The sequence below is a fragment of the Cydia amplana genome, chromosome Z (genome assembly GCF_948474715.1).
Source record: "Cydia amplana chromosome Z, ilCydAmpl1.1, whole genome shotgun sequence".
Taxonomy (NCBI): Eukaryota; Metazoa; Arthropoda; class Insecta; order Lepidoptera; family Tortricidae; genus Cydia; species Cydia amplana.
Genome location: NC_086096.1, coordinates 25,767,564 through 25,795,552, shown reverse-complemented (window position 1 = coordinate 25,795,552; position 27,989 = coordinate 25,767,564). Strand labels below are relative to the sequence as shown.

The following is a 27,989-nucleotide window of genomic DNA, read 5'->3' as shown; positions in this document are numbered from 1 at the left end:
AATCAAACGGAGACACCATGTCTGTAATTTTCTGTACAAAACAGTCTGCCGATTTTTGCGGGGGAGGGGAACGTCAAATGTATGCGTAACGTAAAAATAGCCATGTCAGATAAACGTCAGTCCATACATTGTGTATGACCGTTGGCCGCCTATTTTCGACAGAGGGGAAAGCCTGTTAATGGCTACTCCGTTTAGTTGTATCCTCCAAGTTCTTGGGTGTTGTAGGACGGCACATAGTCCGCGACCCCATTACACAATCCAACCATTGAGGCGGACTACAATGTAGGAGTGTGAATGGGGGGCTTTATATTCTTTGCTCTGGTATGCAAGCACTCTGACGCCATTTTGGCAGATTTCTTGGATGCCTTTGCAGTGATAGCCACATATATTTAAAAAAATTGCTTGGCGTTTACTAAAATAAAATTAACCTGTAATGCTCGATGCTTGCTACTTAATACTTTATTGGCCTTAAAGTAAACTATTTTTTATGACGTTAGTATCCACAATTGTTTAAAACGAGTCTTGTTTATTTAACACGCTCCACAAGCTTTCTACTATGGCGGACTCTACAAATATGTCATTAGGTAAGTTCTAAATTCATCGTTGCATCCGATCTATTTTCAGATTGTTATAAAGCTTTATTTCAATGACGAATGTTTACGTATACACGAAATATAACTGATATATTAGATTAGAAGGAGATGTTTTAATTAATGGTTTTCAACAGTATGTTACACCATTTTTTAAACTGCCGGCCTTGTGTAGTCGAACTCTTTGATAAAAATATAAACGCTGTATCAGCTTAGCGTGCGTAGTAATCTCTGTAGTCTTTCACCAATCACCAACAGCTCATATCAATCTTAAAGTTTATAATAGTTACAATTACTAAATGTCAACCTAACCTGTCGATGGTTCATAACCATAGTGCCATAACAATAGAAATGTTCACATAATAAAAAAAAATAGCTTAACACTGATAAGTCGTAGCGGTCGTAGCACGTTTTTGAATCACAATACGGCTGCCATAGATTTAATTAGCAATCTTGAGGCCTTTTTCGAAGCTCTGTATCAATTAGAATCCTGAGATTTGTCTGGACTTGGATTTCCCTGGATAGAAAAAATCACGAACATATAAAATACATACATAAAAGTCTATTTTTTTATTCGAGCGCGAGCGACAATTACAAGTCTGTGTTTGGTAGACTAAAATGACATTTCATAGTATGAACATCATGTGTCATTTCATACTATGAAATGTCATTTTAGTAGGTCTAAAATACATTAAAAATATGAAAGTTGCTTCTAAAAATAGCAATATCATGTTTGAGGGAACATATTGATTACTTTTTTATATATTTAAACAAACAAATAGTAAAAAAAAACATGATATCCGCGATCCCGGGCATGCACTTCCATCCCGCTTACGTTTAGTGAGAATGAAAGAAGAGCACAAACTAACAGAACCTTAACAAATTTAACATCAAGTACTATTTACAAGTATAATATGCAGAGCCTAGAATTTTTGCGGCAAAATAAAAGACTGTTGCAATCTAGCTAGTGTTATAGTCCATTTTTAGGGTTCCGTAGCCAAATGGCAAAAAACGGAACCCTTATAGATTCGTCATGTCTGTCTGTCTGTCTGTCTGTCTGTCTGTCTGTCTGTCCGTCTGTCTGTCCGTCCGTATGTCACAGCCACTTTTCTCCGAAACTATAAGAACTATACTGTTGAAACTTGGTAAGTAGATGTATTCTGTGAACCGCATTAAGATTTTCATACAAAAATAGAAAAAAAACAATAAATTTTTGGGGTTCCCCATACTTCGAACTGAAACTCAAAAAATTTTTTTTCATCAAACCCATACGTGTGGGGTATCTATGGATATGTCTTCAAAAATGATATTGAGGTTTCTAATATCATTTTTTTCTAAACTGAATAGTTTGCGCGAGAGACACTTCCAAAGTGGTAAAATGTGTGTCCCCCCCCCTGTAACTTCTAAAATAAGAGAATGATAAAACTAAAAAAAATATATGATGTACATTACCATGTAAACTTCCACCGAAAATTGGTTTGAACGAGATCTAGTAAGTAGTTTTTTTTTTATACGTCATAAATCGCCTAAATACGGAACCCTTCATGGGCGAGTCCGACTCGCACTTGGCCGCTTTTTACATTTTTTTTCAGATTAGTAATTTTATAAACTTAAAAGCAGTGGTAACTCCTTTCCTCCAAAATTAAATCTGAGTAAATATGCACTAGTGTTGTTTACATATTATTAAACCGTAAAATCATATATTAAATTATTATCAAGTGTTATTATCAGAGTTTAATTTCCACTCGGGGAAAATTACCTTAAGTTTATTTTATTTATTGTAGTATATTTTATTAACTACACCTAAATAGTATTATTTTCTAGCAGTTTCAAAGGTATCGTGGGTTTAAAGGTGTATCCTTGTTACTATTTCAATAAGGTGGTCACAAATATCTGTACACGCCTCTATTGTCAAGGTGTGTCTGTGTTCAGATATTTTTGAGCATGTTGGTCGCTCCAATATATCTGATGGCGCTGTACATTTACATTTATAATTTGAGGAGCATTTATTTTTTTGTTGATTAATGGGGAGTTTGTTTTTGTGTTGGCATTACATTGTATACAGTACAATAGAAATACACTTTCCACACCTCAATAACAAAAGACCAACAGCAATTTTAAGTAGAGGTAGGGTAAACAATCCTTGTCCTCTCACACATAACAAGACAATATACAATACAAATAAATATGTACACATATAAAAATATATAAATACGAAATACAACATCTGTATATATATATAAATAAAACAGTGCTGCTCATAGTAGCCATAGAGAAAAAGGAAGCAAATTATAAAAGTCAATAAAGTGTGGTATTTTATTTAACCTCTCGTGTGCCGTGATTATTTTTTTCTAATATTTTCCTCATACGCGGATCCGCGCTCCGGTTACCGGCCGATACGACGGCTTAAAATACAATAGTTAAGTTAGTTGTAGCTTTTCAAATTCAGTATCTACCTCCGGAAGCTTTATGGCTTAATTGCTCTTACACTATTTTCTGTTTTTATTAAAATGCAGGTATATATTGCTTAGAAATGTGATGAAAAAACTGAAGTAATATAGACTTGCTTGCTAGCGCAATGTTAAATATGCACTTATTGTGTACATATTTAAAACCATGTAATGTGTATTGTTTACAGATGACATCATACGAGCTGGTAGGTCGCGTGGTAGAGGTGGCACGAACATACGCGGGCGAGGACGCGGAGGTGGGCGCGGCCGCGGTGCGGTCAGGCGGGGGCGGTCAGCGACTCGCGCGGAGACCCCCGGGGCCGCGGGCGCGCGGTCTAGATCCCGCTCGCGGTCGCGGTCGCAGGTGCGCCCCCGCGGCCGGGGCCGAGGCCGAGGCCGCGGACGCTCGCAGTCCCGATCTCGTCAGCAGCGGCGCTCCACTTCCCGGGCTAGATCGGCGTCTCGCTCGCGCTCACAGCAGAGAGGACTGACGCCGAGGGGAAGAGCAGAATTAGAAACTCAAAACGTACCACTACAAAGCAGAATAGGCAAATTTAGAGGTATGTTTTGATGGTCCTCCATATATTATATTCTCTTACGTTCATTGTTCAATAAAACCTACCACAAGTTTATAAATTTGGTCATTTTATATGCGGAACTTGGTTAGTAGGTATTGATGTCTAATTAAAAATTAATTAGAATTTAATACTTACTGCATATTCCCCGTTTGGCATACGAGAGGTTAAATATTTTTAAGAATATGCGGTTTAATAATATGTACCTACTTATGTTTATTACTTTATTCAAAGTTGAAATGAAAAAAAAAGAAGAGCGAAAACACGCATTTCACCTTCGAACTAGTGGCGCTCTCTTTTTCGATCGCCATAATATCTCAGGTGCAGTAGGTCTCTTGTCAATCTTAGGTAACAATATACTAATATTTTTTGCAGGAAGTGGTCAAAATCGTGTCAGCCGCACCCGTTCTACTTCCAATGTGCGCGGCGACGTACGCAGCCGGCTCGGCGTGACGCGCGGCGCGCTCGCGGGCCGCGCGCGCCGCCCGCTCGCCGTCGCCAAGAGAGGCATCGCCAAGCGCGGCCGGGGCCTGACCACACGCAACAAATACACTTCGGTGGGATTGAGATCTGATCAAATACTAAAAGAACAACTTAATAAGAAAGCGCAAAATTTGCTATTCCGGGATAATATCATTCGATCTCAAACATTTACTCGGTCCAGGTCGAGATCAAGATCGAGAAATAATTCATTATCAAGGAATAATTCACTGTCTCGGAGTAATTCTCGATCTAGGCACAATTCCTTCACCTCGGCATCTCAGTTGACTGTCAGCGTGGCTAATGATCTAGCAAAGCGACGTCGACGCAATAGCGTTGGCAATTCTAATTACTTAAATAAACAGAGCCTCGTTCAGCTGAATAATCAACTAGGTGGATATAAACAGCGGCGTGGGCCCGGGAGCGTCTACTCCGTGGGGTCCAACCGATCAACCCAGTCTAATAGATCGAACCGCTCCAACGCCAGCGCGCGCTCGGGCCGCTCTCGGGGCCGCGGCCGCGGACGCGGGCGCGGGCGCGGCCGCGGTCGGGGAGTCAGCCGTAACTTCGTTAATAAACAAGTCCTCAATAGCAAACTGCAGAAAGAAATTGCTGCTATTCAAGGAAAAGCATCGAACGGCAATTCGAGTGAAGCGCCGGTAGGAATACACTTTACTCCTACACCGGCAAGCACTACGCAAACCTTGCATCAAAGGTTTGCTAGTTCATAAATGTTTAGCTTTCATTATTGCTAAGACTTAAAAAAGATAGTGTTGTGTACCCATGTGTATTGTGTAAGTAAAGAACCAATTGTTTTTGCCCTATGTTGCCGATTTCATTGAACAGATCATCTATTCACTAGCTACTAAATTAATATTCGTTGTGAATATTTTTGCCCATTAGTAATAAATGTACTTCTTGATAAAAATGAAGTAGGTACAGCAGCGGCCCTAGGTCATTGCTATGCAGTGTTCTTCCTGCTTGCGTGCTTAACGAGACAATCTTATAAAACAAAAGTGTGGCGTAAAATTGCGGGAACGAGTAACGGCATACGGCAACGGAATGGAACTGCTGCCGTATACCGTGTGATTGATCAGAAGGCAAATTGCCATATTTTAGGAATAACGCTGTTGCCATGGCTGCCACTGATATCTATTTCCATTTGATTTTTACTTTTTTTCTCTGAATAATATCCGATTGCAATCGATTGTTACAATAAGTATATTAGGGCTTCTTGATATGTATCAGGGATGTTGCGAACATCCGCATCCGCATCCGCAACCGCGGAACATCCGCATCCGCATCCGCATAAAATCGATGCGGAGCTTATGCGGATGCGGATGTCGAACAAGTCGGTACAGGAACGTCTTAGCGGCGGCGTAAGTGCTAGGTAATTTCGTCATTACCTATAACGAAATCGTCTAGATCCAGAAAAGTCGGCGAAGTTACTGTTTATTAAATATAACGCACCTATATTCTTGCTCAAATACTAAACGTTTGGTTTTTTTAAATAAAAAAATACTAAAAATGTAATATTTGACGTTTTCTAAGTACCTAATCCTGACATCCGCATCCGCGGATGTGAGCCTTTAAAAATCCGCATCCGCATCCGCGGATGTCAAAAAATCTGCATCCGCAACATCCCTGATATGTATTTGTACAGTAAATATGATAAGACAAATATAATTATGTATGTTAGTTCTGTGGTCATGTGGAGGTATTGAGTTCAAAACTAAAACCACTCAGGTCTACAGTCCCTTGAAGCTGTGAAAAAATCAAACTTCTAAGTTACGTAAAAAAAAGATACGGACATTTATGCCGCAAAAAACGTATACAGGGGGTTTTTAGTCACCTGCAATCACAGAATAAATAATAGTACTAGGTACAGAAGATTCACTCTCTAACAAAACGCGTCTGTTACGATCAGCACAGATATGGCCGCTAGGTGGCGACAGCGCCACGCGCGGCTTATAGCTAGCCACCATAATTGGTGTGGAACGGATGTACTTTTAGCTCCCTGTAGCAAAGCGACGAAATCGCGAAGTAAGCCACGCCTGCTGCAATAATTTACGAGGTGAATATAATAGCGAATCGCGAAAAAAAAGGGTTTCATACATGTTGGCTGGTCTGATTGATACATATTTTGTATGGGAGAGACAATTTTTTGTCGATTAAAGGGTTGTCCCATAGTAAAAGTTGCTCAGTATGCCCTATATATTCACCCCGTAACTTATTGCAGGTGAAAAGAAAACAACCTGTATTTCGATACTCTCAAAAGAATAAAAATTTATAGGGACTTTCCGTTGACTGAAATTTGGCAAGTCATATCTCGTCTTATAGGTACTAGAAGTATTTAGGGAAAAATCTGAAAACTAAAATTAAATAATAAGTCAACATTTGTACGGAACCCTCGCTTAGCGACTCCAATTCACACGTGTCTGTTTTTTATATCTATGTATCTACGTTTTCTGATTCGTTTATTTTAACACATAAATGCCATTTAATTACAAACCTGACTTGGGCAAGAATCACGTCATCGGCTTTAAAAAGTCAATATGTCGTGAACGCAATCACGGGTTAACAAGTACAGACCTACACTAATAATACCTAGGTGTACTATTATTTATTCTGTGCCTAGGTACCTACCAGATTATAAATAGAGCGGTGCGGCGCAGTAGCTTTTACCAACATTTTGTTGGTCATTTTACACAATGACACATACATTTATTGGGAGATTTTGATATTGTTTTGTTTCCGTAATAGCTAACAATTATTTTTAAGAGATAATAAAACTGACTTTATTTGACCTGTAGATTTTATTTTATTATATAGGTATTATGTACCTATATTTTCCGGACTTGTGCATATGGCCCGTGTGACGAAGTAGCATTTTCGCATATCGTAGTTGGATTACTTAGAACTTACAAAGTAGGAAATAGGGAGAAGAAACTGAGGAATTGTTTGTCCTAAAGGTAAACAATAGTCTATATAGGTACTAGGTCTGATAAATTTTTGTATCGCCACTATGGTCAATAAGATCCACCCACAAATTACTTACGAAAATCTAAGGAAATAATGAATAATATCACACAGCCATATTTTTACCCCCCTGCTAAAAAGTACATAATAGGGCGAACCGTCTATACTATATTAAAAAGGATTCTATTTATTATTCACACAATCCAAGTAAATTTTCAGATATAATGTTTTTTGGTTTACTTAATTTGTGTGAATAAAATTGACCTCCGCATTGGATAAACAGCAACATTGAATGTTCCAGTATTCAAAGAAACTTAATTGCTAAATTGGGAATCAAAACAACTAAAAAAAGTGCCAGAATCCCCAATTTTAAACTACTACGGTTTTTGCTTATCGATGTCAGTGTCGTAAGCGCCATCGGCAATAAGGTCCCTTTTCATAGATAAGTAATAGCACAATTAATGGATTTATTTAGCCATTTCAGTAGTAGTTTAAATCTGCAAAACTAACCACTTTAGTAACATGTTGTAGAGTACGTCTTATACGCGGATTAGACTCTCGCGCGAGCCACGAGACGAGCCGCGAGCTGCGCCACGAGACGCGAGTCCACCGCTTACACTCGCGTTCGGCTTGTCATTCGGTTATAAACCTTATGCCGTGCCGTTAGTGTTTAAATTATATTAGCTCGACGAGCTTGCGAGCCACGAGACGAGCCGCGAGCCCACCGCTTACACTCGCGTCTCGTGGCGCGGCTCGCGGCTCCTCTCGTGGCTCGCGCGAGAGTCTAAATAGCCGGTTTAAGAACCGTTAGCTACGTTTCAAATGTCTTAGCTCCTCGAAAGCATATGCCGGGTGCGATAGAACAATGAACCAGAAAGACCGGCGTCACGCCGAGGGTGTTCCAGCTTCGATCGCGCCACTACGTGCAGTTCAACTCTATTGTGGTGCGCGTGCCGCGACCGCTGCAGGGGACACTCTAGTGCGCCGACTTCTGGCCGAAGGGAGTCGTGTTTCAGAGGTTCCGGGGCAAACTGCTGACTGCTTAAATGAGGTTGTGATATATATAGTTTTCATATATAAAAGCTAAAGTAGAGTCCAGACGAGGTGGGCAAATCGACCGATTTGATCAAGAAAATAATTGGCACCAATCTCATCTAGCGTCCACACGTACACAAATTTAATCACAAATTTGAATTCCACAGATACTAACTTCGAAAATTGGCATTTTTGTGTCCGCACCTGCTGATTTGATCGGGGAATCAAATTGGCGTTTGCGTCCGCACGGCCCGATTCGATCGGACAATTTCATCAGATTGGCGAAAAATTGTCTCGTCCGGACTTCACTTAATAGAGCACAATTACCCAGTAGGGTGCAAATGTCAGGATGTCAGTCTGGATATTGAACATTTTGGAATATGTAGGTACTTACAATTTATGTTAATTTTAAAATCGTAGCCATCATTCCAATACTTTTACCGCTTTTAGGTCTCTGAGGATTCTGACCTTACAAACTTTTACCACTAACCTCAACCTTACAAAAGACCGACAAGAGTCTATACTGTACGCCACACTGGCACCTTTATCACCAAATTCATTGAGCTCAGATCAGATAAAAAAATTTAATAACTATAAAATAGATAGATCAAAAATAACATTTCCACTTGGACCCTTCTTAACTCTCCTTAATTTGATACTATAACAAAAACACACATCATATTTTATAATAAAATTTATATTTACTTAAACAGGTGCTCATTCAAACAGTAAGAAATTTTGATGTAATTTAGTGCAACATTATAGATTGATTATTTAAATTTAATAATTTTGGTATACCTACCTATACTCACAAAATTTATTGCTCATTAGTCATTGCATTTTGTAAATATTTGGCATCATTATCAGGGAATCTGTAACTAAAAATAGAAACAATTAACTCAAATGAATTAATAGTTGTTTGTTTTACAAGGGGGCAAAGTTGCAGTTTAACCTCTCATGCTAATATTGATACCCAAGCAAGCCAGACTCCTAAATTGATTCACGAGCGTAGCGAGTGGTCGAAAAATGGAATCTTGAGCGTTGCGAGGGTTTCAAGGCATGAGGGTCACACAAATATTGCCACCTAGTGAAACACAAAATTTTTCACCACACCAACACAAGAAAAATACCAACTGTAAAATATCAAACAACATTAAACAATTCAAAATGAATGTTACTAAATAATTATCATTTAAAATCATCATTTAAAAGTCAATTCTGTCAGCAAACATAAGAAAACAACTCAAAATTTGCCTTTAATTACTTTGCCTCACATGTGAAAAAAATGCAACTTTGTCAGTTTTTGAATAGAGAGCATTTACCAGCTGATGTGGTGAAAAAGAAATAAATATATCTACATTATAAAAATAATTTGCCACCTTCATACATCAAGAAAATGAAGCCGAAAAATCAAGTTTTCATCAAATATTTTAATATAATATCTATTTTGTCAAAGGCTTACATTATAATATAATATATACCTAGTTAGGCAAGGTCAGGTTTTATTCTTCCCCACATTGACTTTACTTAAATAATTAGATCATTTTCTTTTCCCTATTAAAATACGAGAACTAACTAATATCTAAAACAAGTAGCGAGTGAGTGACTGAGACTGACAAGGAAACCATTAAATACTTACAATTTTCTCCCAAAATGTTGCTCAAGATTAATCCATGAAATGTGTTAGCTGGAGTAGATTTGTCAGTGACTCCTAATGAAGAGTTCTCAAATGTCCAGCCAATATGTGCTCCACAGTGGGGACATGTGCAGATCCGCCACGAGTAACCAGGGAACCATGAGTCTGCACCCTGTGGCTAAAATATAATGTGTTTAATTGCATTCAACATGATATTTTCACTTATCCATACTAATATTATAAATGCGAAAGTGTGGCTGTCTATCTGTTACCTTTTCACGCTTAAACTGCTGAACCGATTTAGTTGTAATTTGGTATGGAGATCGTTTGAGTCCCGGGGAGGACATAGGGTAGTTTTTATCCCAAAAATCACCCTTTAAGGGAGTGAGAAGGGGGGTGGAAATTTGTATGGGAAATCGATAAAAAGCAGATTGGGTAAAAACAAGCTACCCTAATTACTAACTCCATGCATACGAAGTTGCCGGCAAAAGCTAGTATAAACATATTGGTAACTTACATTGCCTATATTATGGCATCTGGCCTTTTCTGTAGTAACAATCTCAAACTGAACACCAAATGGATTTACTAATGTTTGCACAGTTACATTATTTTTGCCAAACAATTTTCTCCATTCACTTTTACGAGCTCCAGGACTTTGCTGATTAAACAAGTAATAAGAGTCGGCCACGTCAGCTCCACACTTGCGGCATAGCAGGAGTTCTGTAACAAAAGTCATTGGATTTATAGACCAAAAATCAACAACTATATAGAATTTTGCACATTTACAGCCTTTTTCATAAACGTCTGCTAAGTTAATCAGCTGATGATCATCGTTTGTCCCTCTCTAGGCATAACGACAGATAGGGACAAAGGACGATCATCAACTGATTATGTTAGTAGCCGTTTATGAATAACGCCATTAGTGTATTGGAATATATCATTCCAGTATAAATTCATAATATTGTATATGACCAACAAGATGTCGACCGACCTTGTCGATTTTCCTCCGATTTTGCGGATTGTTCGGCAAGAGTTAACAACATTTGTGACCCATAAATAATTATAATTGAATATGTGAACTTTACCATGTCTGGGTTTAGAAAAATATTACATAAACAAAAAACAGTATAACTCCTTTCGTATTACCGGCTTCACTTAACTTACAAAAAACCGAATTAAATTTGATTGATTATGAATATTATGATATTATTACAGCTTCTCGATATAGGCTACAAATATACACAACATTGATATATTTATATTCTGTTTGACAATTAAAATTTTCAATGACGGTATATTATTATTATTATAGATAATTTTGGGTATATATATAAATATCACAATATTATTATTGTTGGTAAAACGTGCAAATAAAAATAACACCAAGGATCATGTCATTTAAACATGAATCTAGTATAACTGGATTGGGCATGAGTGGTGGGGATAACTGACAGAACGGGATAGTCTTATGTATCTTTCAGTAGGAGTAGCAGCGAAAGCGCTATTATTGTTTGTCCTTGTCACAGTCTCACATCTTGTTTTATTCCCCACCGTAAATTGACCACCGTGATTGGTCGAATTCATTTGTTGCCCGCCATAATGCGACGCTATGATTGGTCGAATTTATATGTTTTGTCCCTCACGGAGGCACGCGTAGACCACTTCTATAGGATGCTACCTTCTATGCATTTAAACGTCACTAATGGGTAATGTCAGTGTCAAACTTATAAAGGCCCCCATTTCCCACAATTTTGATAGCATACGCCAAAGAGTAGTATAATCATATAGATGGTCAACCAAATCTTGTCAGTAGAAAAAGGCGCGAAATTCAAATTGAGACGATACCCCTTCACCTGGCGTTATTGTTTTTGTTGCAAATTAACTTCTCTTCTCTTCTCTATTCTTGCTTTTCTCTTTTCTTACTTCTGTGAATTTCCTTTCCATTTCGTTTTTAGGGTTCCGTACCCAAAGGGTAAAAACGGGACCCTATTACTAAGACTCCGCTGTCCGTCCGTCCGTCCGTCCGTCTGTCACCAGGCTGTACCTCACGAACCGTGACAGCTAGACAGTTGAAATTTTCACAGATGATGTATTTCTGTTGCCGCTATAACAACAAATACTAAAAACAGAATAAAATAAAGATTTAAGTGGGGCTCCCATTCAACAAACGTGATTTTTGACCGAAGTTAAGCAACATCGGGCGGGGTCAGTACTTGGATGGGTGACCGTTTTTTTGCTTGTTTTGCTCTATTTTTTGTTGATGGTGCGGAACCCTCCGTGCGCGAGTCCGACTCGCACTTGGCCGGTTTTTGGTGGTGACGTGGCCCTTCCGGCCACGTCACCAATATTCTCCCAACAAAAGCAGTCCCTGGTCACAAGGTCGACCAAACTGCATACTAAACAAAAAAAAAACGAAATCCCTTCGCGCCTACATTTTCAAATTTACCGCCCTTTTCTGCTGACAAGATCTGGTTGACCAAGTATAGTATAATTGGCTATAGTTGGTAACCAAAGAGTAAAGTAAGTAAAGAGCCAGGAAAACTATACTCATCCTTTTCTTTTGGGTGCTAGTAAGATAATAGGTGCTGTGATTCTCTCTGTCTATGTTAAATGAGACCGTTCTTTGACAAACTGTATAATTCTTAAAAGTGATAACACACTATTACACCGCACCGCGACCTTGGTGCGTCGGACCCATAAGAGAAAGCGAGAAAGAGATATCTGTTTCGCGCTCTCACTTAAAGGCCATAACAGACTATCGCACCGCACCGCGACCTTGACCAAGGTCGTCGCACCCATAAGTGAGAGCGAGAAACAAATATCTCTTTCTCGCTCTCACTTATGGGTGCGACGCTCCAAGGTCACGGTGCGGTGCCATTGTCTGTTATCACTTTGGGCCTAATTTTCGAGCGACAAAGAGGCAGTTACAGTTGGTAAAACCAATTCGTCAGTCAGTAAGAACCAGGAAAACTATACCCATCCTTCTCTTTTAGGTGCTATCTATCTTGGTCAACCAGTTCTTGACAGTAGAAAAAGGCGCGAAGGGATATCGTCCCATAGAAAATTTGAATTTAGCGCCTTTTTTTACTAACAAGATTTGGTTGACCAGCTATAAAACTAGTGTAAAACAAAGTGTGATGCTCTCTGTTATGTTTGAAATGAGACCGTCCTTTGCCAAACTATAACGAAAAGTAGTATCCAGACGGGACAATTTTTCGCCAATCTGATGAAATTCTCCGATCGAATCAGGCCGTGCGGACGCAAATACCAATTTGATTCCCCGATCAAATCAGCAGGTGCGGACACAAAAATGCCAATTTTCATAGTAATTGTTTATGCCATAAACAATTACTAAAGTCCGTCAACCAAATCTTGTCAGTAGCAATGTAAAGCAAACTAAAGTAGGGCAACACTCAAAGAGCAGTATTGCGCTAAGAAAAGCAGCAATGTACATCGAACCAACAGTTTTTTTTTTCCGCTGAGCGCGCCCTGCGTACGTCAATTCAAATTGTCACTCGCGGTTTATTGAAAAAAATTGAAACATGGACGGACAATTTAAAAGCGATGTTAAAACAATGTTAATCAAAATGATGAACAAATTTGAAGATATCAAAAACAACTCCCTATCGTAGTGCTTATATTCTCTTTGTTCCCTATCTATGTCTTCTAAGTTTACTAAAATAAAATCATATCAAAATGCAGATAATTAGATAGTGCATATATTTGTTATTTACAATATAATATGCCACTTGTTAATGTAAATTAGTGTACTGTTCTGGATGAAAATGACATACCTGTGTAATTTTTTTTATTGGTATATATTGTACAATATACATATTAAAAATAAAACAACTGATATTTGGGTGTTTATTTAATTTAAAGGTAAATAAGATAAGGGTCACTTTTCGACTTGGTTGCGTTGTACACGTACATAAACCGCCATAGGTAAGTATTGTCTGAAAAGATACTACCTACTACGAACGCCTTATATTGGGCAAGATTTAATCCTGCAACAAACATGTATGGATTAGGTAGATATTGCGAAAGAACGGCGATATAATCAAGGCTCTTAATACTGTTTAAAAGGTTTACCTTTGTAAATAGTCACAACTGATTGCTGAAAATATTAGACATGTGGGCCTATGGACGGTTTCCAGGACACAATTTATGGTCTTGTTGGATAGATTTAGGCATACGTTTTAATTTTATTTATGCCTTTTAACCCTAAAACAAAAAAACTGAACATAATCTTAAAAGTTCGAAAGAGTTCTTCCAATACTTGTCATAACCTCAATTTTTAGTAATGTTTACCATCAACGAGCATGATTGTACATTGTAGGCCCCTTAGCTTTGCTTATTCTTATTTAATGTTGGTATTTAATGGTGACAGCAGAAATATCTCTTGAAACAGAAACGATTCAGAATGAAAACCAAATGAAAACAAATAAGGTGACGGCTGTCATTCACGATCCACATTCCACAGATAAAACACAGATGACACGCGTTTTGGAATTATTTGAACACAGTGTTGCTAACCCGCGATTTTTCAAATTTGCCGCCTTTTACTACTGACAAGATTTGGTTGACGGACTTTATAAACTTTATGGAATGCAAATTGGTGATTTAATTTTTGTACGTGTGGACGCTAATGAGATTGGCCAATTATTTTCCTGATCAAATCGACTGATTTGATCAGTCACGTCTGGTCTGGATACCACATTTTCGATTTTCGTGTGTTGTCTTCTTCTTGAACGCACACAGAAATATGCCTCCTATGAAAAAAAAAATGACGTTTATAAATGTAGTTGATCTACTGTACAGTGATGTACGATACGATACCTATTAGTTGTTTACTGATAAAATCCTTTGTGGCATACATATTTGCAAATCAATTTTTAAAAGTACTACAAGCCGTGTAATTTATAATAATTAGTCATGTCCTTTTTCAAGAATGTAGCGTCCAGTTTCACCATCCGTAGTCGTGATACGGTTTTGAAAGAATCTCTAATAAATAACTTATCTGAATGCGTAAAAGACATACAATACAATAATCAGTTCGAAGAAAACTTCCACAGCGTTCTTGGGTCGACGGATTCTACTAACACCTTGTGTACGGCTCTTGAAGCAGTATTTCTACATGGTTTGAAGGACACATTTCTACGAAAGGCGAAAAATGTACTGTCAGGTGATCCAGACCTCCGACCCCAGCCGAACTTTTGGCCACTAGTACTAGTGCTCTCTCATCGCCAGAATATCGACGAGATCTCCTCATTGCTGCAGATCAACACTGAAATTGGACAATGCAGGGCTTGGCTGCGGATTGCCCTCAATGAATGTCTTCTATCCTCTTACATGGCAACTCTTCTGAAAAACATATCTGCTGTTAGACCTTTCTATAATAAGTCTGCCTTTGTGTGTGATTCCGAAATTTTAGAAGTTGCCCAAAAACTCATAGAAGGATTAGAGACATGCATTCAGTTTAACTTGCCTACTAATTCAAGTTTACTTAATCACTGGCCTGAACCAGTGCTGATGCTGGCAGGCCTGTGGGTGCCGACAATGCGAGCGGCGCCCATCAGTGCAGGCCTTGACGTGGCCAGCACCATGTGTGATGAAGAGGTCAAGCCTAAAGATGTGGCCACTCCAACCCACATATCTGGAATAACTGGTTTGGGCAGGCTGGCTCTAAATGAAGATGAAGCATTAGATTTTATCCTCTCTGTATCTAATGACATTACCATCACGGGAACACAACCTCAAATTGGACCAGAAAGAAAGGATGACGTTGACGATAAAAATCCTGTGACTGAGAATGAAAGTAATGTTCTATCTTTAGATCAGCCATCTACAAGTCAGAACCAAGATGTTCTTAACAATAGTCTACAAGAAGATGCAGATGCTGATCCATTGGATGCCGCTAATGATGTTGTAATTACTGGAAACTCTTTGTGTGGTAAAGGATGGTCCACTGATAAAAATGATGAAATGAATTGTTCTATTAATTCCAACTCATCACATGGCAGCAGCCTCATAAAAACACCAGAGTTAAAAAGTTTGTCATCTCTGCTGGATACAGCAAATAATGTGACAGAAAAATGTGTCAATACTCCTAATTTGCGAGACATCATGAAAGATATCCATAAGGAGCTAAAGTTAAATACAGATGAACCAGAAGTTGTTGAGTTGAAGTCAGAAGTTGCTACACCTGAGGACCCCATGCTCCAAGGGTTGGGCTTTGAAATTGTGTCCAATTCAGTAACTGGCTCGTTCACCGTCACAGAACTTCAGAAGATGATTCAGCAGCTGGGGAGCCTCTCCCGGGAACATGGTCTGGATCATCAAAATTATCAGTGCAAGGGATGTCAAGACTTGTTGGGCAGCACCATTTCCAAAGCTAAAGTGTGTGCTTATACTGGGGAATACTATTGTTCCAATTGCATGGATGCCAACTTCTTTATAATTCCGGCTCGGGTGATACACAACTGGGACTTTAAGAGATACCCAGTCTCCAAAAAATCAGCTATATTCTTATTAGAGTTCCAGCATCATCCCTGGATCCATATGAAAAAGCTTAATCCAAAAATATATAGTGGGGTGTCTGATATGGCGCAGTTACAAGAATTAAGAATACAACTTAACTTCCTAAGAGCATACATATTCTCATGTAGAGAACCTGTTATTGAAGAATTGCAGAAACGAGTCTGGCCGAGGGAATACCTATATGACCATGTGCACTTGTACACTATATCAGACCTGGTGCAGATACCAAGCGGATTCTTGTTATTGCAGTTAGAGAAAGTTGTCAACTTTGCAAAGACTCATGTGCTAGATTGTTGGTTTTGTAGCCAGAAAGGGTTTATATGTGAAGTTTGCCGAGATCCTAAAGTATTGTATCCATTTGAAACAAGCACCACATATCGTTGTGACGAGTGCTCAAGTGTATTTCATATCAAATGTTTCAATGCAAATATGCCATGTCCAAAATGTAAACGAAAACAAAGTCGCACAAATGAATCTAACCTATTTAGAAGTAGTTGTTCTACTTCTATTATATAATAGCTGGGTGACCTATTTGGTATGGAATGATAATCACTTTAAGAATTATTAACTCCGTATATTAAAACAATCAAGTTGATCGTACAAAGGTTCGAGCGGGACTGGCGTCCCGAGTTCCTTAAAGCTATACCTAAGCTTTTGGCTAGTCAGCTCATATCGCGGTGCACGCGCACTTGAATATGAGCTGACCTAGCTAAACTGTTCCTATATTACTTCCCCCCTTAAGGGAAAAAAAAAAATTAAATTAATTAATACAATGATCTCTCTTTTGGGATCTGATAATACTTACATCCTGTGTGTTCCTAACCTTACAATGTTATGGCTTCTCTGATATCGCACAGGCGCGCGTTTCGCTGACATAGCGCTACGCGTAACTGTGTGACACGAGTACCTACGGTATCGGAATACAATGTTAATGCTTTACATTTATAATTAGATATAAGAATTGAATTTATTACAAAAACTCTGGAATATTTAAACGAACATGTTAGTTTGACATACCGAAATACACTATATGGATTTGATAAACACATTATTTGTTTTATTTAAGAACACTTCACTTCACTCAATAAATTACAGGTTGTTGTTTAGGTTGGGGCTGGGCCGGCTCCCGGTGTACAACGACGGTTGTTGGTTGCACTTTAGCAACCGCTTTCTGTAGCCAACTTCGAATGCATTGTCGACACTTAGTGTATATGAAATGTATCAAAAACAGCACTAATACAACGGAGATAACGAGGAGGATAATTCCGAAGTAGTTGAGCTTTGCGTCAACCTGTCCAGTGACACTATGGACCTCTGCAATTGCGATGTTATTGTGGGACTTGTCCTCCTTGCTCTGTCCGTAGCCCATTGTAGTTAGTGTGATGACCAGTTAGACAATTAAATAAGTAAAAAAATGTATATGACACGCGCTGCGTGTTGACTGCACACAAAGTCAAGATTCTCAATATTGCATAATAAATGACAAATGATGGTCTTATAAAACATTAAATTCATGACACGATAATTAGTAAAAAAAATTGCATCAACAGATTTCTTATAGTCTAAAGTACATTTTTACAATTTGTATATCAGCAATTTCTATCGCTAATGTTAGTCAGCCAGTACCGTTGCGATTATCGCTTAGCGATGTTGTACTATAAACATTGCATCATTGACCTACCATGATAGATAAGAAAAATAATGCTTGTTTCGACCGAAGAATAAATAAATGTGTAAACCTCGTTAATAATGTAAAATTTCGCCATTATAACGCATTTTACGACTTAAAAGTATATGATACCTAACTAGGGTGCGGAACATCATGTTTCAGAGTCCGGCTTTAAACTGATTATATTAGTTAATAACTTTGAATGTAGTCTTCCACCCTTTGTGAAATGACTACTGATGCTACTTTTCGGAAGCAGAAAGTTTCTACCCCCGGGGTCCAGGCTCCTTCCAGGAGATACTAAATTAAGCAAGGTAGCGAACCCGTATTTCATGTTTTCCTAGAAATCTCATAACTATGACACACAACAAAGATGTGTCCTACGCGAACTAAGTATATCCAGCTAATCTGCGAATCTATTCGTCTATTAAAAATCTGACCGGCCTATTAATAACTCTGCCACTTCTAGTGGTGCGCGGTCTCGTGTTAGCTTCGCTTTCGCTTTGCGCTGTAGTGGAGTCGCCTACTTTAGTATTAGTATTCGCGGTATCGTCGGCGTTATTGTTCCATACGTAAGCTGGCTTCAACCTATCAATTGAAATGCGAGCTTGCCTGTTTGGAAATTGGATGAGAAATACTTTATCGTTTCTTTCTAAAACTTTGTAGGGTCCCGTATAGGGTGGTTGTAAAGATCTCCTCACGGTGTCATCCCTGACGAAAACGTATCGACATGATGCTAATTCCTTATGTACAAATAAAATGCGGTTGTTACGTGATCCCGCAGATACCGGTTTGTACTGAGATATTGTTTCTCGGATTTTATCTACTAAATTACCCGGATCGCTGGGTTCCGTGGGGCTTGTGTCAAAGAAATCCCCAGGTAAACGTAGCGTACGTCCGAACAACATCTCTGCAGCACTTACGTCATTATCGCTTCGTCCTGCCGCGCGCAGGCCTAGCATGACGGTCGGCAATTCGTCCTCCCACGAGGTATTGTTCATTCTGGCCATTAGTGCTGCTTTCAAACTCCTGTGGAAACGCTCTACCTTCGAATTGCTCTGAGGGTGGAAAGGGGTGGTTCTAACTCTATTTATACCTAACAAATTCGATAGCTCTCTAAATAGGTTACTTTCAAATTGACGTCCTTGATCTGTTGTGAGCTGTGACGGACAACCGTAACGCGCGATCCACCCGCTAAACACCGTCTTAGCTACTACTTCGGCTGTCATGTCCGCTATTGGAAAAGCTTCCGGCCAGCTAGTACGCCTATCTATTATTGTCACTAGGTAACGATTTCCATGTGGAGATGTCGGGAGCGGCCCGACCAGGTCTACATGGATATGCGACAGCCTATCAGCGTTTTCAAAGGTACCCAACTCAGAAACAGTGTGTCGGGTGACTTTCGCCTTTTGACAAGGTATACACGCTCTGGCCCAACGACTTACGTCTTTATTCATGCCAGGCCAAAAGAACTTTCGACACACCATTTTGCGAGTAGTGCGTACTCCAGGGTGACTTAGACAATGGACGCTTTCGAACGCGGTGCGTCTAAACTTTTCGGGCAAATACGGCCTTACTTCCTTCGACGATATTTCGCAATATACAGCCTTTTGACAATTCGGTATTGCGAGTAATTTTATGTTTATAGTATCGTTTCCGTCGCGCCGGTCTGATTGCGTCATGCTCGCTAGGTAGTCGTCTAGTGCTTGCTCGTCGGCGAGTTCCGTGTAATTGATAGCGGTTGGGCAAACAATGGTCTCTATGCGGGATAGCGTATCCGCCACAACGTTATCCTTCCCGCTTATGTGACGAATATCCGTAGTGAACTCGCTGATGAACATTAAATGTCTCGTACGTCGCGGCGTTTCACTACTACTTTTCCCTATATTTTCGAACGCATGACACAAAGGTTTGTGGTCTGTATAAACTATCAGTGGCCTGCCCTCGAATGACTTGCGAAAATGTTTCATTGATAAATAAATGCCTAACAGTTCTAAGTCATATGCGGAATAACTTTTCTGGGCCTTCGTTAGTTTTTTTGAAAAGAATCCTAACGGTTCCCATTTTCCATGTACTAACTGATGTAACGCAGAACCCGCACAGTTAGATGACGCGTCGGACATTAAAGCTAAAACTGCGTCAGACCTAGGGTGGGACAGCGTAACGGCTTTTTTAAGGCCCACTTTACACTGTTCGAACGCCTCTTCGGTCTCGCTTGTCCAAATTATAGGTGTCCTATCTCGCTTTTTTGTGTTGACTAAGTATTGGTCGAGTTTAGCCTGCATTGTCGCTGCTCCAGGGACGTGAGAGCGATAAAAGTTAAGCATTCCCAAAAACCTACGTAATTGTTCTACGTTTTGTGGTTTTGGGTAGTCGGCTATAGCTTGTACTTTTTCTTCTAAGGGCCTAATGCCCGTGGTAGTTACTTCATGTCCAAGGAACTCTAGTTTCGATTGCCCAAAACTACACTTGGCTAAATTAATCGTTATGCCGTATTTGTTGAAACGCTCGAAAACTAGTCTAAGATGATCCCTATGCTGCGCCTCATTATCGCTCGCGATAAGAATGTCATCTAAGTAGTTAAACAAGAAGTCGAGACCTTCCAGGACTGAACTGTTCATGAACCGCTGGAATGTTTGTGCAGCACAACGAAGACCAAATGACATAACCGGAAATTCGAATAACCCGAAAGGGGTAATTATGGCGGTTTTCTCAACATCCTGCTTAGCTACTGGGATGCAGTGGTACGCCCTATTTATGTCTAATTTGGAAAATATTTTTTTGCCTGCCAATATAAATGTAAAATCATGCAATCTAGGTATCGGGTATCTGTCAGGTTTTGTTTGTGCATTTAACGCACGGTAATCCCCGCAAGGGCGAATTTCGCCGTTTTTCTTAGTCACTACTGTTAAAGGACTGGCCCATTGACTTTTGCTAGGCCTGCAAATGCCTAATTCCTGCATACGACGAAATTCCTCCTTGACTTTTTTATACCTGTCAGGTGGCAGTGGTCTAGACCGGGCAAATGTTGGTGAACCGGTCGTTTCGATATGGTGCACAACACTATGCGTGGGCGTTTCCTTGTATGTCGGTGGCTTAGTTATGCTAGGAAACCGCAATAACAAATCACAATACGGATGATTACCGTTGACAGTGTTAATAGTCGGTTGATTGCTACGCACGGTGGGTGCAGTTATATTAAGAAATGTCACAAGGTCATGCAATTTATGTTCTGATAAATTTACTACTAATTTATGATAACTCAGAAAATCGGCTCCTAGTATTGGCTGTCTAACATCGGCTACGACAAATTCCCATCGATATGGCCTACGTAATTTTAGATCTAAAGTTAAAACTTTCACACCATATGTTCTAATCTCCGAGCCGTTTGCTGCAAACAGTTTAAGATCAGAGCACTCACCCGCGCGATGTTTGTTATGAGCTGGTAGTAGTGAAATGTCAGCACCTGTGTCCACCAAAAATCGTAGTCCACTGTTCAAGTCTGTTACACATAAACGACGGCTTGGTGTGATAGTACAGATCTCCGTCTTTGTTGCGCTCTGTACTATCCCTACTGGTTTTCCGACTGCCTCTCGGTCCATGCGCAAGGTTGACGACACTTGGTGGCGGCGGTCCCGAAGCGGAAGTGGTAGTAACAAAGCCAATCTGGTTTTCTGGCCTTGCTGTGATGGCGCGAAATGCTCCTTGGCCTGGATGCTGACCGGCCTCCACGGCCTCTCCTTCCGAAGTTGCGGATCCTTGGCCTTGACCGTTCAAGGTCCATCATTCTAACGCTTAACTTGGCAATCTCTGCCAGTATCACAGCTGTGTCGCCTGCTCCGGAACCCCTTGGCGAAGTTCTGCGTGCTGCGCTATGTGTAGGTGTCTCTACCACCGCAACGTGGGTCTTGGTTGCTTCTGCTACCTCGTCAGCTATGTTAGCTAATGTGTCTAGGTCTGTCTCTCTGGAAGCAACTAATACCGCCCGCACTGTTGTGGGTAGATGGTTCTGCCACATTATGCGTAGAGTGTCGTCTGGGAAACTACCCTTCGCTAGGTTTCGCATCTTAACTAACAGGTGTGATGGTTTCTGGTCCCCTAAATCCATTTCACTAAGTACCTTCTCAATCTGCCTGTTCTTGGAGTCCTCTAATGTCGTTAGCAGCTTGCTCTTCAAGGCCTGGTACTTATTCGTCTCGGGTGGTTTGGTGAGGAAGTCCGTCAGACGCAAAATAACTTCCTTTGGTAGTTTTGAGACTACCATGTCGAATTTTGCGTCGTCGCCTATCTTCTGTGGCGTCAAAACGGCCTCCGTGCGTATAAACCATACTCTGGGCTGATCGACCCAGAAGTCTGGAATACGGCTCGACACCGAGATCGCCATGACCTCAGTTGCTGGCGCTGTTAACTCGGCCGCGTCGGTTTTCGTCTCGTCGGCTCCACCCATTGTTGGTCACTACACTTTGCACGATAAAGTCTACAAGTCTAAATCAAATTGTCTTTGTATAACTTTCACTTTTTAGTTCAATCTATCACACGTCGGAAGGTCACCAGTTTAGAAGTAGTTGTTCTACTTCTATATATAATAGCTGGGTGACCTATTTGGTATGGAATGATAATCACTTTAAGAATTATTAACTCCGTATATTAAAACAATCAAGTTGATCGTACAAAGGTTCGAGCGGGACTGGCGTCCCGAGTTCCTTAAAGCTATACCTAAGCTTTTGGCTAGTCAGCTCATATCGCGGTGCACGCGCACTTGAATATGAGCTGACCTAGCTAAACTGTTCCTATACCTAGTTTAAATGAATGACGACCTTGTTTTAATTTAAATAATATTTTATCCATATAAAGTAATACTACTACATATTGCTAAATTTTTCCGCCTCATTTATAAAAATATTTTAGTTTTATTATTTGGTTTGCTGTGGAAATAGGAGATAGCAATGCTACCTAGTTTACAATTAAAAGCCCATATAATAAATACATAAAATACTTTAAATCTATTTCTATGTTAAAAATCTGAATATTTGTACAACACACTTAATATATTAGCATAGTTTAACAAAACGCATTTAAGTCCCACTTTAATTTTATTATAGTGAGTAAATTTTATAAAAGTTTAATTAAATCTATAGAAATGCCCTTGCATAATTAGTAAACTAAACTTATATTAATTGATATAATTTATAGAAAACCAATGAAAGTCCTTAGATACTTTTAACTTACTTTTTATATTTAGGTAGTCTACTAAAGAGCAATGTAAATGGGCCATTTTGTAAAGCAAATTGCACCAAAAGTGACATATTTTCATCAATACTATTACCAACTAATATATATAGAATTGTATTGTGTCACAACATAGGTAAGTGCTATTTGACTATTTAAGTAAATTATTCGAATTATGTAGGCTCTAAGCGAGGTCCAAAGTATCCAAATCAGGATTAAAATATAATTAAATTCTATTAGGTAGCTGATGATTATGTGTCCATCTATTTTATCTATGGCCGTACTTTAAGTGTATAGTTAGCTGCCGAGCTAGCTTGATGTAGTTGACAGTACATTTAGTTCACTGTGGATACCTAGGTAATCGGTAATCATTAGGGAGTTAGTATACTTGCATACAGTAGGTATGTCTCATTTCATTCATTCGGCGTTAATATATATAATATATGACACCGTAAGTTTGTGAACCCGTTAGTTTATAATCTAACGTAGGTTAGGTTAGATTATAATCTCCCTACCGTCAGTTTATAATGTAACTAGCGAGATTATAATATGACGAGTGTTTACAATTTTACGGTGACATATACATATATTATAAAAAGTAATTAAAATATGTTGCAGAACAGTAGGTAATCAATATGTAAAAAGGCTCTAACGCAAGTGTACACGCTCGTTGGGGCCTTATCAGATTTATTATATTAATTATCTCCAAAATGGAGTTAATTTTTAATTAACGGAATAAAAACACACGGTGTAGATGTAGTGTAGGGACGCCCGGCCGGATGCAGGCGGGCTGTCGATCGCGTGTCGCATTCATTCAGCCCTGTTCCCTGGAGTTGGAGCTGCAGGTTACTGTCCCGGCGGCATTCCCACACTATTCTCCTCGAATCTTCTTGTTTTCCTGCAGAACAGAAGGACATCTTTGAGTTCGACGTCCTTTAGTTCGCGTTCTTTCAGTGTGTCTCTACCGAATGTATTATATCGCGGTGCCGCGTACATAGTACATTCTGCTAGTAAATGTAAGCTAGTCTCCTCCTTACCACAGTGTGGGCAGGAGGCGTCTCTACTAATTTCCATTATCTTAAGGTGTCTGTTGAGAGTATTGTGACCCGTAATGATACCTGTCAGTAGTCTCAGACTGCTCTTACCTAGTTTCAAAAGATACCTGGTTCTCCTGTGGTCTAACCCTTTGATCATCATCTTCGACTGTCTACCCAGTCTCTTCTTTCCGTTCTCTCTGTGCTTCCATCTCTTTTACCTTCTCTATTACTCCCTTCGTGACATCCGCTGACATAGGCAGAGCCGGTTCCGGACCTATATATTCCGTCTCCGCCCCTATCCTCGCCAGCTCGTCTGCTTTCTCATCTCCCGTTACTCCCTGGTGTCCTGGTACCCATGCCACCGTGACACTTCTTTGCTTGCCTATCAAGTTGAGCTCCTCTCGACATTCTCTCACGAGAGAGGAGGTGACTGATATTTTCTTTAGTGCCTTTAGTGCTGCCTGGCTATCTGTGTATATTACGACAGCGCCCTCTTGCTTTACTCTTCTTGATTGCTTGCGCAGCGCGCCATTGCACATACCTCTGCTTGGAACACGCTAGCATATCTGCCCAGTGGTACTGATATTTTCTCCCCTAGTTTGGGGATCACTATGCCCGCTCCTGCCAGTTTAGTCGAGCTTCTTCTTGAGCCATCCGTGAAGCAAATGGTCGTCGGGTGACCGGCTTCCACCTTCCAGTTGTCTCTGTCTCCTATGTGTATTCTATATTTCTTGTCAAATATCTCCTGCCTCTTTATAAGGTCATTATTGGCCATCAACATCTCAAGTTTTGATAGTGCCTCTCTTTGTATCAGCGCATGTCTCTTGTTCTCGCAGCTTCCTCTCCATTCCTTGCATGCTTACATTCTGTACCACTGTTCGGTGGCTCTTTTCTCAACCTCAATCCAGAGTGGCTTCAAACCTAGCATTACCTCCATTGCGTGTGTCGGGGTCGTTCTCATAGCCCCCGTCATCATGAGGCACGCTAGTCTCTGAACTTTGGTTAGGTCTCTTTGGTTTTCTTTAATATGTGCTCTATGCCACCATGTTACAGTTCCATATAGCACCCTGGGTAGTATTATCGCCTTGTAGATCCAGTGAATCATTCCTGGCTTCAGTCCCCAGTTCTTTCCGACTGCCCTTTTGCATTGGAACAGTGTTCTTATAGCTTTTGCCGTCTGCTCCTTGATGTGAGTTTTGTACCTGAGTGTACTGTCTAAAATAACGCCCAGATATTTCAACTCATCTACCATGTCTAGTTCTATACCTTGTACCTTTATAGGTTTCATCTCTTTTACTCTTCTGTTAGTGAATAACACTAGCTTTGTTATCGATGGATTGAGATCCAACCCTCTCCTCTACACCACCCCAATACCTGTCTGAGGCCTCTTATCATTATGTCTCTCATCACGGTAAGAACCATTCCTCTCACTAGCAGCACTCCGTCATCAGAGTAAGCCTGCATGTACATGCCTCCTCTGTTGAGCTCTTTTACCATTGAGTCTAGAAGTAGGCACCACATCAGGGGGGACAGACATCCCCCTTGTGGGAACCCTCTTCTTGGACTAATCGTCTTTGTTACTCCTCCCAGCTCCGCCGTAATGGATCTGCCCTTTAACATGCTCCCTATCCATTCCGCTATTGTCGGTCGGATGCCCTATCTTCAGACTTTCCTCTACGGCCTCGAAGGTTGCTTTGTCAAAAGCCCCCTCCACGTCGAAGAAGCAGTCTAATGCATACTGTTTCTTTTCTAGTGCCCTTTCCACCCTTACCGTTAGGTTGTGTAGAGCTGTCTCCGTTGACTTTCCTGCCATGTAAGCATGCTGATTCCTCTCCGCTGCTTTCCACTTTTTCTCTTATATGTTTATCTATCACTTTTTCTAAAGTCTTTAGTACGAAAGACGACAGACTTATGCTCCTGAATGACTTCGCTTCTTGGTATGATTTCTTACCCGGTTTCGGCAGGAAAACCGCCCTCACCTCTCTCCATACCCTTGGAATGTAAGTGCAATACTTGCCCTATATAGTTCCACTAAGTCCTCTTTTATGTATCTATATCCTTTCTGCAGTAGTGCCGGCAGGACTCCGTCAGGGCCCGCGGCCTTGAAGGGCGCAAAGGAGCTGATCGCCCATTCTACCCTCTCCTCCTCAACCACCTCCAATGCCGCCGCCCAGTCAGACTCCTCCCGACCTTCCTGTTCCTCCATTTCTGTCACCTCTTTGCAGTCCGGAAAGTGTGATTTCAGCATGACGCTTAGTACCTCCTCTGGTTCCGTGACTAAGTCTCCATTTACTCTCAGACTGCCCAGTTGGCACGATCGATCCCCTGCCAGCAGTTTCACCACTCGTGCCCCCTCTGAATAGAAATTAACGGAAAAAAAAACACACGGTGTAATAATAAGTACTAAAAAGAATATTGATATAGTTATTTGTACAACAAGAGATCAAAGTTTGATATTTCTTCGAGTGCTTATTTTGAGTCCCGTGCAAGCGAAAGATTCTATACTAGATTCACGAGCGTAGCGAGTGAATCTAATTTAGAATCTTGAGCGTAGTAAGGGACTCAAAAGCACACGAGATGTAAATAACTTTGATCTCGTGTAGTTCACAAAACTTTTCACCTCAGCAGTGAGAACATATTAGAGAAATCGAAAAATGTTCTCCTTCTTCACTGCGCGATTTTGCTCACTGAGTGAGCAAAATCGCGTTTTGCTTATTTTGTCTCACTCGGTGAGCAAAATGCGATTTTGCTCACTGTTTTTAAGTAGCAAAGTACCCTTGTTCGAGCTGCTGAGGTGAAAAATAAATTATCAACGTCAGCATAGTTTTTTCCACTATATTCTGATATTATATTTCATACATAATCATTGCAAAAGGTAAGGTGCATTGGGGTAACTTCAAAAACGGGGTAATTTTGAAAATGGCAAACATCTACTAAAACTAAGCACTTTCTATTCTATTGTAGAAACAGTAAGAAAGATGCCTTGGCAAGCGTTGCGGTAGCGTAAGTGTTGCTAAATTATATTAAAGTGCATTTGGTTTTATAGATATTAGCCGTTTTTAAAATTACCGCGCTCTCGAAGTTAACGGCCACTTGTTTGACGTGGTAGGCAATGTTGAAAAAGTTTAATGAAGGTAATGGTAATCTGTTCTAGATAGGTATTAAAGGACAGTTTTGTTTGTAAGTTGACAGCAAACCCCAACTGGGCATCGGTGCAGCTTGTCTTGGCAATAAGGTTTACCAATTGCCCGTTATCAGCCCGGGCGGTGGTACATAACGCTCTCTAGGGACTGCAAAGATCATTTAGAAAAAAGAAAAATGCATGGGCATAGCAGCTAAGCAAAGCATATCGTTCAGATTTACTTAATTATTTATGTATTTTAAATGTATAATAAATTTTGCTGTCTATTAATAACATGTAAACAGATTATTTTAAGCATCATTATATTTTGTCAATAAAACTTGTATTTTAAAAGATTTACTATTATTTTTTTACTGGTGTACCCGTTTACACTCTAGCTTTTACCTTCATCATGATAATGTATCGTATAGCACATCATACACCGTGGGCTCGAGTAAAGTAAGCTCTTCCCCCACATATGTCGACGCGGAATTGGCATAATCTTTGTCTGTACAATAAGAGCGAAAAAGTCGTCGTTTGGCTGGGGGCCGATTTTTGACTTTCGATCGCTCGATTTCGTCACTCGAAAATCGGTGGAAAACGGCGAAATGCTGATTTTTGAAATACGAGCGATAGAAATTGGCAATCTAG

General features: G+C 40.0%; 5 protein-coding genes across 7 annotated transcripts in view; 3 read left to right on the top strand and 2 right to left on the bottom strand.

Annotated features, from left to right (window-relative positions):
- LOC134661674 (GTPase-activating protein) overlaps window positions 1-27,989 on the top strand; it is a 360,962-nt gene that overhangs the window by 49,818 nt on the left and 283,155 nt on the right. The window lies entirely within an intron of this gene.
- Window positions 457-4,850, top strand: LOC134661864 (serine/arginine-rich splicing factor 4-like). Of its 2 annotated transcripts, none has more exons than XM_063518078.1 (3): window positions 457-584; window positions 3,229-3,600; window positions 3,991-4,850. In XM_063518078.1, exons 1-3 carry the CDS (start codon window positions 557-559, stop codon window positions 4,824-4,826), a joined length of 1,236 nt encoding a protein of 411 aa, XP_063374148.1. In that variant the 5' UTR covers window positions 457-556; the 3' UTR covers window positions 4,827-4,850. The 2 variants fall into 2 exon arrangements, with proteins under 2 accessions (XP_063374148.1, XP_063374147.1); XM_063518077.1 differs by having other exon boundaries at window positions 3,229-3,604; window positions 3,995-4,850.
- Window positions 8,923-10,894, bottom strand: LOC134661013 (protein cereblon-like). 2 transcript variants are annotated; one of them, XM_063516911.1, is made up of 4 exons: window positions 10,737-10,894; window positions 10,263-10,465; window positions 9,749-9,923; window positions 8,923-8,981 (listed from the first exon to the last, which is right to left on the bottom strand). In XM_063516911.1, the coding sequence occupies exons 1-4, from the start codon at window positions 10,831-10,833 to the stop codon at window positions 8,941-8,943; spliced, it is 516 nt and encodes a 171-aa protein (XP_063372981.1). In that variant the 5' UTR covers window positions 10,834-10,894; the 3' UTR covers window positions 8,923-8,940. The 2 variants fall into 2 exon arrangements, with proteins under 2 accessions (XP_063372981.1, XP_063372978.1); XM_063516908.1 differs by having other exon boundaries at window positions 8,923-8,987; window positions 10,737-10,893.
- LOC134660659 (uncharacterized) lies at window positions 14,570-16,801 on the top strand. The gene has a single exon (XM_063516435.1). The coding sequence runs from the start codon at window positions 14,681-14,683 to the stop codon at window positions 16,799-16,801; it is 2,121 nt and encodes a 706-aa protein (XP_063372505.1). The 5' UTR covers window positions 14,570-14,680.
- LOC134660658 (uncharacterized) lies at window positions 21,523-22,398 on the bottom strand. Its single transcript, XM_063516434.1, has one exon. It carries the CDS (start codon window positions 22,396-22,398, stop codon window positions 21,523-21,525), a length of 876 nt encoding a protein of 291 aa, XP_063372504.1.